This window comes from Rosa rugosa, chromosome 2 (assembly GCF_958449725.1).
Source record: "Rosa rugosa chromosome 2, drRosRugo1.1, whole genome shotgun sequence".
In the NCBI taxonomy this organism is placed as follows: Eukaryota; Viridiplantae; Streptophyta; class Magnoliopsida; order Rosales; family Rosaceae; genus Rosa; species Rosa rugosa.
The window spans coordinates 55,420,828-55,436,559 of record NC_084821.1 but is presented as its reverse complement, the minus strand read 5'-3'; the positions used below and the strand labels follow the sequence as shown (position 1 = coordinate 55,436,559).

The 15,732-nt window shown below is 39.7% G+C and overlaps 2 protein-coding genes and 2 long non-coding RNA genes across 13 annotated transcripts; 1 reads left to right on the top strand and 3 right to left on the bottom strand.

Moving 5' to 3' along the window:
* Positions 1 to 281: 281 nt before the first annotated feature.
* On the top strand, positions 282 to 2,796 carry LOC133728551 (pentatricopeptide repeat-containing protein At1g20230-like). Its single transcript, XM_062155958.1, has one exon. The coding sequence runs from the start codon at positions 539 to 541 to the stop codon at positions 2,594 to 2,596; it is 2,058 nt and encodes a 685-aa protein (XP_062011942.1). The 5' UTR covers positions 282 to 538; the 3' UTR covers positions 2,597 to 2,796.
* Positions 2,630 to 4,505, bottom strand: LOC133731062 (F-box/kelch-repeat protein At3g06240-like). The gene is made up of 2 exons (XM_062158530.1): positions 3,497 to 4,505; positions 2,630 to 2,694 (listed from the first exon to the last, which is right to left on the bottom strand). The coding sequence occupies exons 1-2, from the start codon at positions 4,503 to 4,505 to the stop codon at positions 2,630 to 2,632; spliced, it is 1,074 nt and encodes a 357-aa protein (XP_062014514.1).
* Positions 4,506 to 5,409: 904 nt separating this feature from the next.
* LOC133728553 (uncharacterized) lies at positions 5,410 to 10,965 on the bottom strand. Of its 10 annotated transcripts, none has more exons than XR_009855905.1 (11): positions 10,609 to 10,964; positions 9,777 to 10,213; positions 9,494 to 9,548; positions 9,133 to 9,322; positions 8,545 to 8,674; positions 7,698 to 7,927; positions 7,312 to 7,394; positions 7,088 to 7,196; positions 6,513 to 6,615; positions 6,360 to 6,418; positions 5,410 to 6,283 (listed from the first exon to the last, which is right to left on the bottom strand). It is a non-coding gene; the product is annotated as an uncharacterized LOC133728553 (long non-coding RNA). The 10 variants fall into 10 exon arrangements; XR_009855906.1 differs by having other exon boundaries at positions 6,360 to 6,413; XR_009855902.1 differs by having other exon boundaries at positions 5,410 to 5,982; positions 6,074 to 6,418; positions 10,609 to 10,963.
* A 3,031-nt stretch (positions 10,966 to 13,996) lies between these two features.
* On the bottom strand, positions 13,997 to 15,172 carry LOC133728554 (uncharacterized). The gene is made up of 3 exons (XR_009855910.1): positions 15,047 to 15,172; positions 14,422 to 14,524; positions 13,997 to 14,212 (listed from the first exon to the last, which is right to left on the bottom strand). It is a non-coding gene; the product is annotated as an uncharacterized LOC133728554 (long non-coding RNA).
* Positions 15,173 to 15,732: the final 560 nt, after the last annotated feature.

The window sequence follows — 15,732 nt, the reverse complement described above, 5'->3', positions numbered from 1 at the left end:
TTTTCACAAGGCTAAGCAGAATATAACTATACCACAAGCAAGCAAGCAATAAATAAATAAATAAATTCTTGAGCTATAGAAACCTCTGAAACATTATTTCTAGAGCAGACATTGCTACATGCCAGACCAATATAGAACTCTCCTATGTACCGAAGTACAAGCTGCACAACTCTGTGGATGGCTCTAGCAATTTCAGCTATAGAAAAACCAGGACAGGTCAAGCTCAACTGAAATTCAACCTTGTTAAATATATGAAATACCTACCCAGAATAAAATAGAAGAAGATGTCATCATTGTCACAATACTAGTTGACACAAATTGATCAAAACAAATTCACACAATCCATGACTTCCTTCCATATATACTTCATTCACATTGCCCTGCTTTGCTGAAAAATCCAGAGAGAGGCACGTGAGTCCAGGGAAGGTCACGTGCTCTTTTCTTTTCTTTTCTTCTAGTATTGATCATACCCAAATCCCTAAAATACCTCTAAACCCTAAACCTCAACTTTCTCCCACAAATAAAGCAGCAAAATTTAATGCTTTCAAAGCTACCCACGAATGTCCCATCTCACCTGAGCCTGAGGTTCTTGAAGATTCACTGCAACTCCGGCGATTTACAACGCGCCCGCCACGTGTTCGATCAAATTCCTGAACCAGACCTGCGTGCATGGACCCTGCTAATATCAGCCTACACTCGACGTGGGCTTCTCAGCGAAGCTATAAACCTCTACACTTCACTCAGAGCTCGGAACATTGCTCCGGACAATCTTCTGCTTCTCTCTGTTTCCAAGGCCTGTGCGGTTTTGGGTGATCCCAGAAAAGCTACAGAGCTTCACGACGAGGCAATTCGGTTCGGGTTTCATTTGGATGTTGCTTTGGGCAATGCCATGGTTGATATGTTTGGGAAGTGTAAGAATGTTGATGGGGCGAGGCGGGTTTTCGATGAAATGCCGAGGAAGGATGTGATTACTTGGACATGTTTGTGTTCTTGTTATGTTCACTGTGGGCTGCCCAGGCAGGGTTTGGTGGCTTTCAGAGAGATGGGTTTGAGTGGAGTGAGACCCAATGCGGTGACGGTGTCGACGATCCTACCTGCTTGCTCTGAGTTGAGGGATTTGAATTCGGGGAGGGAGATTCATGGGTTTGTGGTGAAGCATGGAATGGGAGGGAACGTGTTTGTAAGTAGTGCACTCGTGAAAGTGTATGCTAGTTGTGTGAGTGTTAAGCACGCGCAGAAGGTGTTTGATAAAATGTCTGAACGAGATGTTGTGTCTTGGAATGTGCTTTTGACTGCGTATTTCTCCAATGGGGAATGGGAGAAGGGTATGGCTCTGTTTTGTAGGATGAGAAATGAAGGTGTGAGATTGGATGGCGCTTCGTGGAATGCTGTGATCGGTGGGTGTTTGAATAATGGGGAAACTGAACAGGCGCTGAAAATGCTTGGGAAGATGCAAGAGTCGGGGTTTAAGCCGAATCAGATAACAGTCACCAGTTTGTTGCCGGCGTGCAAAGATTTGGAGAGCTTGAGGGCAGGCAAAGAGGTTCATAGCTACATCTTTAGGAATTGTTTGATGGACGACTTGGCAAGTACAACAGCTTTGGTTTTCATGTATGCAAAATGCGGAGAGTTGGAACTTTCAAGGAGGGTGTTCAATATGATGCCGAAAAAGGACACGGTTGCTTGGAACACAATGATCATTGGAAACTCGATGCATGGGAATGGAGGAGAAGCATTGTTGCTATACAGAAACATGTTAGAATCCGGGGTGAAGCCGAATTCTGTTACATACACTGGTGTTTTGTGTGGTTGTAGTCATTCGCGGCTGGTTGATGAAGGCATCAAGGTTTTTGATTCAATGAGGGATCACTTGGTAGAACCTGATGCGGATCATTATTCGTGTTTGGTTGATGTACTTAGCCGTGCTGGTCGCGTAGAAGAGGCCTATCAGTTTATGCAGAGAATGCCTATGGAACCTCCTGCAGGTGCTTGGGGAGCATTGCTTGGTGCCTGTAGAGTGCATAGAAATGTGGAGTTGGCAAAAATCGCAGCAAACAGGCTGTTTGAGATCGAACCAGATAACCCTGGTAACTATGTATTGTTGTCCAACATTTTTGTTACTGCCAAAAGATGGGAAGAAGCTTCAGAAACTAGGAAGCTGATGAGGGACAGAGGAGTCACAAAAACACCAGGTTGTTCTTGGGTTCAGTTGAGAAATAGAGTCTACTCGTTTGTTGCTGGCGACAGGAGTAATGAACATAGTGAAAAGATATACAAGTTTTTGGAGGGAATGGGTGAGAAGATGAGATTGGCAGGGTTTGTGCCCAACACGGATTTTGTTCTGCAAGATGTGGATCAAGAAGAGAAAGTGGGGACTCTTTGCAACCATAGTGAGAAGCTGGCTGTTGCTTTTGCGATACTCAATTTGAATGGGGAGTCAACAATTCGGGTTTTTAAGAATTTGAGGATATGTGGAGATTGCCATAATGCCATCAAATACATGGCAAAGATAGTTGGTGTGAGGATTATAGTTAGAGATTCATTGAGGTTTCACCACTTCGATGATGGAGATTGTTCCTGTGGAGATTTCTGGTGATTTCCAGGATATAGGTCAATGAATGTGGTTACATTATGTAAGATCAATGTCATCCAGAGCTATAAGCACTGGAATCCCTAGATGGATTAAAATTACACCTGTAAATGACATAATCCGCTAACATAAATAATAACCGAAGTGGATTATTGTTATGTTTGGAACTTTGGATAGTAAAATTCTAACAAGATAAGCCTTTGTAACTGGTATTGATTAAGCAGCAATAAAATCTTCTTGAGCTAGTCTAGTTCCATCAAAATCTACTTTTTCACAGGCAGTAGATACATCAAAGGTTTGAAAGTAGCGAAGAATGGACTTTTGGCTACTCTATTCGCTTTAGAAAGGTGGTGACATACCGGAAAGTAAATGCTTACTCGAAGCCATAATATACAAATAAGCTCAGCTTTCCCACTATGTTGCTAATGAAAAATAAATTCAGTGACACTTAGTTTCATCTTGCCACTAGAAGGTTGCGACCATTTGACAAAGCAAGGAACTCGCCGCCTAACTAGGGCAAACAAGACACACAAGGTGTGCAGTCCGGGACAGAGACCACGTCGCCCTACTACAGTTCGGTAGGGACTTATTTCCGGCATAAAAGCCACATACTACTAAAAAGAAACAAATTAAAACAGAAAAAATAAAAACCAACCACCAGGGGCCCAAAGATGTAGCCCAGGCCCAGAATCGAAGCAAAGTGGCTAAGTGAACACGTGGGCCTAAGAGTCTGGCCCAACCCAACACAGCCCCACTTTGACCCATCACCGCTGCCTCATCATCAGCGCTGGCGGACCGCCGGGCCACCGTCCTGCCTTATCTTTTTTTTATTTCTTCTTTTTTTTTTTTTCCTTGTTGAGATAAGAGGGGGAGACACAAGGCTCTCTACATACACATGAAACCAACCCGATAGATAGATGGGATGATCGAAGCGGTCTCTATTCACGGGGCCAACATAATAAGTGCCATCCGTTGGATTTGTCAAGCGTACTAAATGGCAAAAATTAATTATGGCTAGTAATTCCTTGGTCTTCTTCCAGTAGCATATTGGCCTCACATCAATAAAATACCCCGAGCTGTGTGCCAAAAATTTAATCCTAGTCCAAGACTCCTTCACACCATATTTTTCCATAACCCAACAGGAGAACTCGAATCCAAATGGATTAAGCTGTTCTAGTAAACAAAGACACCCTCCAAAAATACCAGTTGTGAAGTCGTTATAATCTCTGTCGAAAGATTCAGGTAGGGGCAAGTCTGAGAACTTGCCGTCTGCTAAATCAAATGCAGCAATGAACGGAGGGTCCTCGTCTCCCATGTCCTCAAGTAACCAGTGAAAAGCTCCGTTCAGAGGATCCCACTTCCTCCAAGAAGACAAATCATATTCGTCAGGTATGTCTTCAACTCTTTTCCATGACTTGTTAGTTAACGAAAACATGAGCACAACGCCATCATCTAAAAAAATCTTGACCATCCTGTAATCCTTGATGGAAGGAGCATAACCAAATCCGTATAAGACTGCACTTTTTCGATTTTTTTTTTTTTTGGTTAACACTCTTTCTGGAACTCTCATGGACTCCCCTGTGCTAGGGTTGAATATGAACAAGGCATCCGGTTGAGGCATGATGCAGGCCAAACCATTAGAGAGACCAACCATCTTAAGCCTAGTGCCGGGTTTGCCCTTGAGTGGAAAATCAAGCGACGAGGGAGGCATGTTGTCATCATCTATAGCTGCTTCAGGGTCCAAGGAAGAGAGTGAAGCGGTGGTACCGAAAATGACTTTGTGCTTCTGCGTTCGGTTGAGTTGAGTTTCAATGAGATGGAGCCATGACTTTGAGACGCACTTGAATCGACACAAAGACTTGACAGGAAGTCGAGAGAGTATCTCTTCAAACATATCGTCTGAAAGGTTTGGCATGCCTACCTCACTTGACATTGAAACTTCAGATTTGAGCAACTTCACGCCACCTAAATTCTGTTACAGAACCCCAAGAGTTAGTTAAGTAAAATCAAGGAGTTGAGGGAGCAATAGATTAACATGCCCCTGTATAGACTCCATCTTTCTCATTCTTTTTTTTTTTTTTTTTTGGGTCTTGTTGAGAAACCATAAACAGACTGTGAGTTTAATGGTTTAGTTGTGGAGTTCAAGTAATTAGATTTTCTAAGAACACTAAAGGGTATGTTAAGTAAAAGACAAGATTAAGAGAGGATCCCAATCCAAAAAATAGTCTATCTAACAACATTCACAATTGGCTAAGCATTCACAGAGTGCAAATTCAAAATCGGACGAAGTTGATTTCTAAATCATGGACTAAACATGCATGGTCTCTACAGCTTTATAGTTGATTTCCCAATATCACATATAACAAATCGAAAAACTTTATTATAAAATTTTGAGATGAACCTGTATTTCATAATGGAAATAGGAAGCAGCAGGAGAAGAAGGCAGAAAAGAAATAGCGCCTGACGACCGATATTGCGTGATCAAATAAGCGTACAAAAGTTGATCATCATATTTATATAGGATTTTGGTTCTTCTAAAAAAAAACAGAAGCCATTTCAAAGTAGAACTCTGAATCCAATATCATCTTGAATCCACTTTTATCGTCTAAGTTGGGCTTCTTTTGGTAGTGCCTAACGAATTTTAGGCTTTTGAGCCGAATTTATTTGTTAAAAAAATAGTCTCAGGCTTAATAACCATTATGCACATTGTGAAAAACTAATCTCATTCAAGAAATCCCGCCCAGGTGGTCACAATCAACTGACTACTAAATCATACTCAATTTGTTTGAAAATATGGACTTAACATTATCTGTTTTACATTAAGAATAAAACCAATTAATTTATCTTTACATAAATAACAAGAAGTATATAATCATAACTCTAATTCTGGTCATCTATTGAGAAGTATGTCTCTTAATAGAAGTAGGAAGCTCATTAGTAATTAACCTGAATTACATTGAGTATTTGTGATAAACAACAAGTCTCCTATCAAGATAAACATGAAGCAAGTATTGGACTCCTTATGGGATGAGTCCAGCTCGGGTTTATTGGCCAATATAAATAGGGAGCAAAGTCCCTGTATTCATCACCAGTTTGCATATTGTTCAGCCCCATTATGAAGCTTTTGGTGTTGACATACAGAACTGAAGCTTTTGGTGTTGACATACAGAAGGCTTTCTGCTCAAGTTCTGCTGCTATTCAATCCTTGTTCCAAGTTGCTCAAGATGTCGAACCTAGGCCAAACTGTTTCTGCAGGGATCCAGAGCGTCATTGATCCAGGTGGAGTCCTAGTGCCACTAGGAAAGCTATTCTGCAGATTGCATGGATGTTGTGCAGCTGGTTTATTCGTTCTTGATGTGTGTTGTATGATTTGATCTCGTGATTGATGTGTTCTGTTATTGCATCATGTAGTTTAACACAATTGCCCTTTGATTTAGATCCAACAGTGAAAAATAATGAGGCAGTTGAAGCAAATTTATTTACCTCATATTCTCCATCTTTGGATCTAAATCCAACGACAGTTGTGCACGTCTGAGTACAATTCAATTGGCCACCAGAGCATCACTCCCAATTCCTTTATAGCGAGCAAAGGAAAACTAAATACAAATGGAAAATGCTCGAGATAATCACGAATTAGAATTTCTTATGCTAATGAGGTTGCGGAAGCACATCAAACGCCGACTTCCTCCTTCACTGAAATACAATATCGTGTACTTAATCAGATTTGGAAGAAACATGAACACTGATATTCAAAGTTGAAACATCACACCTTATATTACTCCCCGGACAGTCGGAGTTTTGCTTGTAGTTTCCCTTATATAACCTGCACTGTGCAATCCATACCAATCAGATCCCGTCACAACCAAACAACAGAACACACGTCTGCAAAACCAAATGCAAAACAGTACATAGCATAAGGTACCTATCACGTGGCAGTGACATTATGCTTGGGAAGTGCCCTCTTGTTTTACAAAAACCCAACTTCTTTATAACAAGCACATACTGCTAAGCAAAAATCAGATGACCTGTTGTATGTATCAAAGTGCCAAGAGAGAACTCAGGAGTACTCTTTGAAAAACAGCTACTTGGGAATTTCTATTAGTCCGGATTGGGGTTTACAACTTTAATTTAGAGTTTACACGATATAGAATAATAGAACAGTCTTTCAAAATAGTTTCTGCATATTCAGCTGCACTGGTTATTTGAAAATCAGGATTGGGGTCTATCTCCATATATAATCCAAATTCACTTCAAGAATACCCTGGCAATTTGCTGGGCATTATATCCATACCAACCAATTGAGCTCTGGCGTCTTTCAGTTCAATACTTCCAAGTCCACATATATTCAAGCAGGAAAAACAATTTCATATACTCAGCTCCACTAAGACCAAATTCAATATGCTTTAATTCAGCATCAGTGTATTCAAATATGTAACAACAGATTCAATGAAAAGACAGTAAAGGCTCCTGCAAATTATATATGTGTAACATAATTACCTCATATCTCCGACCACATCTCCAAATGGCCTCATGAAATTTATCTGCCAATCCAAACGATCTGCTCATTACTTCCAGGAATTACGTGATATGCTGTGTAGTTCTTTAACTGTAGCATGAATAATAGCATGAACACTACAGAACAATGATGCCCACACATACAATGTTGATACACTAGTACAGGACAGTAAGAATTCTAATACTTAACAGCAAGGGTTTCATACCTGACAAGGATGGTCTGAAGCAACCATCAGCGCCTTGGAGCTGAGATGAAACCTGATGAGCCCTGAACAGCCGACCCTTCACCCTGTGGCCATTCATATATTGCTGCACTTTTCAGTTGGCCTAGAGCTCCTCAAGCCACAAATTCATTAACCATTATCTAAACCCTAAATGCAGCTACTGTGAACTTAGAAGTATTGAACTCAATGACCCCAGACATGAAACTCGTTAGCATAGCATGTTCTCTCAGACTTGATTAACAAACCATATTGGGCTCGAAATCAAGCTTAATCAAATGAAACAAAAACCATTTTGTTGTATCACCCAGTATACAGTATTGATTCACAAGCAGTAAGAATTCTAATATTTACTGGAAAAGGAATCATACCAAAACCCAAGGCGATGCACAGCTGACCCTTCATCCTGTGACCATTTCGCGTTTTCATGTCACTCCTAGTTTTTTTCTTCATATCCCCATTTCGAGTCACCTCTGGCCTGATCCCCTCAAGCCGCAGACCACCATTGCATACCAAAGAACGAATATTTTCCCAGTGAGTTCTTCTGGTTAACCAAAATTGGTGAATAACCATTCTAAAAACCCATGTCAAACTTTCCCATCTGCACAAAGCAATTTTAATCATAGTGTGCATCTAAAACCAACCGAGGAACCTAGGTGATCAAAAGTAGGGAACAAGCCTCATAATAATTGAGTACCAAATTAGGTTTACTAAGAAATACAAGAATGTAATGGGTAAATAAAAATAAAAACTAAACATCAGATATGATTGAAGGCAATTAAATAGACGTGTGAAATACAATATTAAGAGGGATTAAGCACTAATTGAATTTAGTTAGAAATCCAATCCTGTAAATGAGAAAGTGGCCTGAAGCCAGCATGAACTATAATTTATGGGGTTTTAGATAGATGTATTTATTAGTTCAATCATGGAAACTTCCTTAATCTCTTTTTTTTTTTTTTTTTTCTGAAGCTCCAAACTGGGCTTATTAATTAAGTTGCTTTTCCAAGTATCACTACCTGTGAAATGCATGCCCCTGAAGAATGAAAAATAATATACCAATTGTAATCTTTATAATGTTTTTAATAAGTAACTTAATAGCCATCTGCATTGAATTTCCCAAGACCAACCTCTGGAGGGAGAGAAAGGTTTCAAAGGAACTAGAATTAATTGTCTGCAAAATTAAACAGTCACAGACAGAACGATAAAAAATAGTACCTGCATTCTGTATTTCCAGCCCTGGGCTTGAAGAGAATAACTAGCTTGGTCTGGTCTGAACAAGGTCCCTTCATGGCATAGGTTATTATAGAAATCCAGAACCCATTAGGCCATATGCAAATATGCAAACCTACAAGAAGAGAATGAATATTATTTTCAGTATATCTCTGCCAATAGGAAAGGTGAAGAGAGCTTGCTAAATAAGGTGTAAATGATGCTTAAAATTTTAACAAATGCTTTTCCCATATTTCAACAAATGGCTTTGCCAAATCTCTTCATAAGGTATGAAATACAAACCCATATTCTTCTCTCAGAATAACTCTTTACCTTTTCATCATTATAGATTTAATGGAAAAGAGTTGTCTTCCCATCCATATAGTAGGGATGAAAAGGGGGGGCCCTCTTTCCTTGACTAGTATTACTGCTCTCACAAAACAACTTGCTAACTAAAATATTACTTTCATCTTATGTTTTTAAAGTTGAGACTACACATTGAGATCTTCCACTTTTATAGCAATATCAAGAGTTAAAAAATCTCCATCCAAAACAAATGGAAAGAGGGGGGGGATCACAGAAGCATGCCTTCACCTTCTTATTTTTGAACTTTTTGTTTCACAAGTGAAGTGTTTCATTCATCGAATATGTCCTTAGGTTGCCCCTCCTCTGATGCTGGAGCACAGCTTGGATGTAGATTGAGATTTTCAAGTTCTTCCTCAATAAGCATGGGGCACCCACATGACGCCTTGTTCCAGCAAATCCTTCCTCCTGAACATATTTACTGCACATGAAATCAGTCAAAAGAAACTCCCTATGAAATTTCAATCTATTCTATCAAATTTCCACACAGAAACTTTATTTCAAAACTGCTATCAAGGAGAATATTTCAACGCTAGAAGAGCAGAAAAGTTGAAGCTGCCATGAACATGGATTATGGCACCAAGGTTGTTACCCAGATAGGAAGAGAAACCAAGGGCCAAAAGAGCGACATAGAGAAGCATACGTTCCTGCAACAAAAAGATCAGCAATTGTTTCTTTTATTAGTACAAGAATTTATATACAAAGTGTAAGCTAATAATGCAATGATATTTTGGAAACTTCCTTATTCTCGTTTTTCTGAAGCAAGTAATTCCAATTTGTAATTGATGTACTTTTCCAAGTTTCTAGAAATGCAATGATATGCATGCACCTGAAGAATGAAAATAACATACAAATTGTATCTAATAATGCAATACCTCTGTAAATATAAAAAAGTCTTTTTTGAGCCCTACAAAGCACCTCCATCTCATTAGCAAAGACTGTCTTTCCTAATTCCTTCTATGAACTGTGAAAGCTGTGGGAGTGAAGAACATTCATGTTCTTCCAGAAAAAACTCCTCAAAACCATTTCCTATTCGCAAATTCTTTCCCTCTTTCTTTATGCAAGACTCATTCACATCACTCCGCCAGAACAAATCTCTACAATTTGCACAGAGCCCTTCAAAATCCAATTTCAAAACCCTCCTTCTTAGTCTTCTTATCCATCTCACCCGGATTGATCTGTCTCAGCAATTTGACCCCAGAGTACCTGTGAAACATGTCCCAACTGTAGTCTTTCTCACAGCCATTTTACCAGTCCATCAATGACACTGGCCAAAACTTAGAGAGATTTTGGTATAAAACCTTTGAAGCACCTGCATGCCATAGATAGAGTGATAAAAAAAAATTGAGCCAATTGTGTGCTTCACTATTGTAAGATGAAGAGAAGATAAACAGAAAAATAATCATTACTGTACTAGAACATCAAGCAGGACTCCGGATTTCATTTGATGCTATCGTCTAGTGACTACAGTGATTTTCTTATTTTCTTAGCATAGCACAACTCTCAGAATCGACCCTAAAATGCAAAATACATTATGATTCAGCAAACTATTTGAATTAACAAACTATAATGTGCTCAAATCAGGCTCAATCAAAAGACAAAACCACTTTGCGGCATGAAAATCAAAATGACCCAATATACAGCGGTGATACATGATAGCAGTAAGAATTCTAATGTATAGGGCAACAACTGGACAAGGATGCATACCTGACAAGGATGGTCTGAAGCAACCCATGAGGGGTTTGGTGAGCTGAGATGAAACCCGAGGTGCCTTGCTGAGCTGACCCTTCACCCGCAAATTAATTAACCCATCTGAACAAAGCCATTGCACACTAAAGCTCAAACCTTTCTTTCTTCTTTTGGGTGAAAAAACTCCACTCGATCTTTTCAGGGAATTAATCTTGTGCCTCCTCAGTTGAACAAAATAATGAATGCTAAGGCCAGCAACCCATTTCCATAGGGAAAAGCACGAATCTTTATGAGAGACCAGAAGAAATAAAAAGTACCAGTTTTTATGAGACCAGACATAGAAAAGAATAAGGCCACCATTAATGATTAAAAAACAAGCTAAAAGGCCACAAAGTCCAAACCAGATAGAAAAGTTATGAGCATTATTCAAATACCAAGACAAGTAAGCAGTAAAGGACACACAGGGATACAAGTATACAACAACAGCTCTCATAAAGGCCAAAAGTTTTATTCAATTCGTATTTACACTTGATGAATTAAAGCCCTTTCTAACTGTGATACCCTACTCCACTGTTTTGAACAAACTGAGACGACTGACGTTTAGGGGCTCCCATGACTTCATCATTCTCTCCACCTCCACAATCCAGTGCTCCTCAGGCATCCGCAATTTCTGCTTCAGCGCATTTACTAGTTTAGTGCACTGTCCGGCATAGCTTTTCAGAGAAACCACAGGCTGGTCTCCTTTCCCGAGAGAAATGGGATGACGGAACATCAAGTTCACTGTAATAAACAGCTTCTTCAACTGGTAAATTGTTCTATCATCAGCAGCAGCAGCTTGAACACCAGCAGCAGCACCAATCATGTTCTGACTTGGGAACCTGAAGAGGTCCAACTCCAAGACTCTCTTAGCTGCAATGTTTCTTCCATCTTTATCAAGCTTTCCCAGTGCAGCCTTAAGCTGCCCAATCTTCATCTCTCTTTCTTGGCTCTCTGGCAGTGAGACCAACAAGAATTCGAGGAGCACAGAGGCTTGACACCCCAACATCACAGCATCAGTCAAGCAAAGCCAGAGAGAGTCCCAGACCGGAGACCAGCTACTTTGATTCTTCCTGACCCAATTGGACAAAATTACTAGACTTGGTTCCTCCTTTTTGCCTTGACATGCTTCTTTTCCTCCAGTATAAGCCCGCATTTCCTTTCCCTTCGATTCTGTGAACCTTGGATTCTCAACAGAGACTACTTGTGCTTGTTCCTGAGCATTGTTAATTTTATCAAGCCCTTCATTCAAGAATCGGTTCCACTCGTCCAAGACTTCACCAGAAACCTCTATCTCTTCTTTTCCACCCCAGATAGCAACAAAGTCTAAATCTTGCTCATCATTCTTCTCTGGCGCACGAATAGCCTCCAAGATTTCAACTTCCAGCTCCAAGCCTTGGGTGTTCTCCTTACACTTCTTCAGACGTTCTTTTACCTTTTCACTTTCAAATCCACCTTTCAATGCAACTTCAACCATGGCCATGCTTTTTAGCTCCTTCTGAATGCGAGGCACGAGGTCGTGAACACCCATGTCTCTCTCAAGAAGAGTTTGGAACTTCAGTGTGCGTCGGGTTCTCTTATGGGTTTTCATCAACTGGTGCACCTTCGGGAAATCGGAGCAGATAGTGTTGAAAACGGTTGATGTTTTTGGATCGCGCAGACGATTTTTCAGAGAGGAAGCAAAACCTGCAGAGCCAGAAATGGGAGTTCCTTGCAAGAACCATGTTCTTGTTAGAAGAGACGACAACTTGTTCGCTGCTTCAATGCATTCAGGCATATGAATCTCCCGAAATGTTGGCTCCTTCTCCGGTGGGACTGGGATCTCCATTCTTGATTCTTTGAACAAATCTCTGTGGCTTCTCAATGCTCTTGCAAGAAGAGACGACAACTTGTTGGCTGTTTCAATGCATTCAACAAGAGTATTCTCCAGTACTTCTGGGCCGTTCTCCGGTGGGTTCCCCTGCTGATTCTCTGGTGACGACAACTTGGTGGCTGCTTCAATGCATTCAATAAGAGTATTCTCCACTGCTTCTGGGTCGTTCGCCGGTGGGTTCTCCGGTGGATTCTCCATTCTTGATTCTCTTGCTCTGTTTTCTACGCTCTGTTTCTTTCTTGATTCTCTTGCTCTGTTTTGGGCTCTGTTTCTTTCTTTGGTGATTCTCTCTAATTCAATAGAAGCCGTTTATATAGACCCGGTAAGACCCCAGTAAAACCCAAATGATGTGTCTCCCCAAGAGACATTTTCATAATTCGTGGACAGTAAAGTCATTTAAAGACCGGTAAAATTAAATCGACATATCTGTTTTGATTGTCAAGTTTATATATTCGTACCAAGACAAAGTTAATCGGATTAAATTTCATATGTGATCAATTTTTAGTCACCCACCACCACAACCCATCTAATTAGAGCTGAGCATTCTGACCCAAAAATTCAGCTCGAATCGGTCGGTTTGGTCTAATTTTTTCATATGAAATTCTTGTAATAATACAAACAGGACTGAAGATTTAAAAAATCAGGTCAGTCCTGGTCCTCACAATAAAAAACCTGAAAAGACCGAACAGTGACATTATATGTTAAATATCATACATTTAGTGGCTCTCTATGCAAGCGTAGTCTTTGTATGATGTACTTTACCTCATCGAATCCTAAAAGCAGCGATCGTTCTTGAGAAAGTGGGTGACTCGGCCGACTGGGAATTGGTTGTGGAGGTGTAGATGTATGGAGAGGTATTTTGGTATGGGTAATATTATTATATTAGAAGTTTAAAGAAAAATGTCCCTACTCTTGTTTCTAGTCATGGCTCCAAAATTTATATCCACCGTACGCTTACTTGTTCAAAAGGACCTATGAAGTCAGTTTACACCCAAAAACTATACTTGCTAGAAATGCTAAAAGAGTTTGATAGAGCACTACTAAGAATATCAAATATTTAATTTTGCTTTCAAAACCAAAATTTAAAACAACGTGTGAGAAGTCATTGAAAAAAGAAAAGAAAAAAGGAAATCATTATTATTTTGTTGCTTCCACTAAAAAATGCATAGTAGTATAATGGGTCATCAACAAATTCTCTCCATGTCAGAGATGCTACTGTCACCGAAAGAACGTGATAATGGTGATCAGGTGACAAAATATGCCAGTGGTGACGAAAATTCACTAACGGCAGAAGTGGGTGGAGGGGTAGTATAATCGGAGGGAATCAATTATTGGAATTCTAAGTCCAAATAGGAATAGCTTAACTTAAATCATAAGTTGTTGTAGTTTTAAACTTACGAAAAATTTCTATAACTAGCAACTTAATGATGTTACTTGTAAAATAAGCTGTCTTTTACACATGTCAAACTGGGCCAAACTAAGCCCAAGCATATATCTAAACGTGCCGATGAATCAAGAATTGATTCAAGAATTCAAGATTTAAAATTTAAAATTTTTGCCAATGAGGGGTGACATGATTGGCAAAAATTGGGCTTTAAGTGGAACAAAAGAGTTCGAACGATTACGCGCCTTATTAGCAGGTAATTGGGTTCACAACCAACCTAAGCATGTGACCCATTGTGCACGGTCCATGGGTCCACATGTGTGCTGACGCTGCAATTTCAAGGAAACCTGAGGGTTAAAAGTCGGCCTGAGACTCAGAGTCCTGCCATCTAGGCGTCCGCTAGGTATATAACAGTAGTGTGGGCTTCGAGACTCTCCCTTGACCCAACCATTTTGTCCAAAAAAAAAAAAAAAATAATTCAAAGATTTATTTTCCACGCTTCATATATATAGATTAACTAGTGATGTTAGTCTCGTACCAAATAATGCATGCTCTCCGGATACTCGTAGACAAGGAGCCGCTTAACTCCCCCAGTGCAGAATTCATACAAGGTCACAAACTGGTTTTTTCCTTGTGGGATGCTGCAGATAATTGGAAGCTTGAGTCAATATTTGAGTGGAATAGACGAAATAAGGCGAGTAGGTTTTTGAAGCATTTCATCGAACACATTCAAGATATCCTAGAAGGGTGTTTGTAGATTGCTTCACTGCAATTACAAATGCAGCTCATTTTGGGGCATATATATGCAGATGCCTTACACAACTATATTGAATCCATTCAAGATTTTTGAACTACATAGTGGATCAGAACAAAGGACGCTGCAAAATCAATTATGCAGAACATGGAGAGGAAACATGTAGAATAGAAGAAAATTGAGAAACATGACACGAAGATTGATGGAAATTAAGTCAACTTTCCAATGTGTATATGAATTCCTAATCATTATGTTAAAAAATCTGAAACCCTATTATGATGAGGCCTATTTAGTAACCAATCCAAGATATGTGACGATCCATTAACAGTATGCTTCAATTTTCACTCTAAATTAAGGAGATTTAGCAGAAAATATGTAGGCAAGCACCGTGGTGATATTGATAAACTACCTTTCTGCTTGATTCTCTGAACTTGTGCAGTATCCTTTTTATGAGTAACTTAACTTCATAGTAGAGAAGCATAACACCTCTCAGCGGCCGGGCAATTTCTTTAACCTTACCAGAAAGAAACATGCAATGATCTGCAGATGTAAAATTGAGTCGAAAAGATAAACCATTGTCCCAATTCACTTGAATGTACATGCATACATACATATAGTGGTAAAAAAGAGAGAGTGGGATTTTAAATCTAAATTGGGTGGCATGGCTCCCATTCTCGCTAGAATCAGTCAATCCTATAGCACTGTCCTGCATTCCCTTCCCAATCATAATGAAGAAAAATTGTTCTTTACAATTAATGTTGAAGTGTAGAGAGAGCAAGCAGATGTGGTAGAAAGTAGAAACAGCTAACCAATCGAAAGCACTACGTTTTCACCTCAGCTAGAAAGTCTAAAGCCAACTTATTATGCATATATCAAACAGAACAAAAGAAGACCAGAAAACAGGTTCTATTTCTCACCCCTTGAAAAAAAAAAAGGGTTATTTCTCCTGGGCATTTACCGAAGAAGATGATGAGCTTTGCTTTCTGGATTCCCCATATAAATGAAGAAACGCAAACCCAACACCACTAATCTTCTCAGAATTAATTACCACAAACCAGAAATGGGGTTTGTGTGCAGAAACAGGTGAGTCTCTGT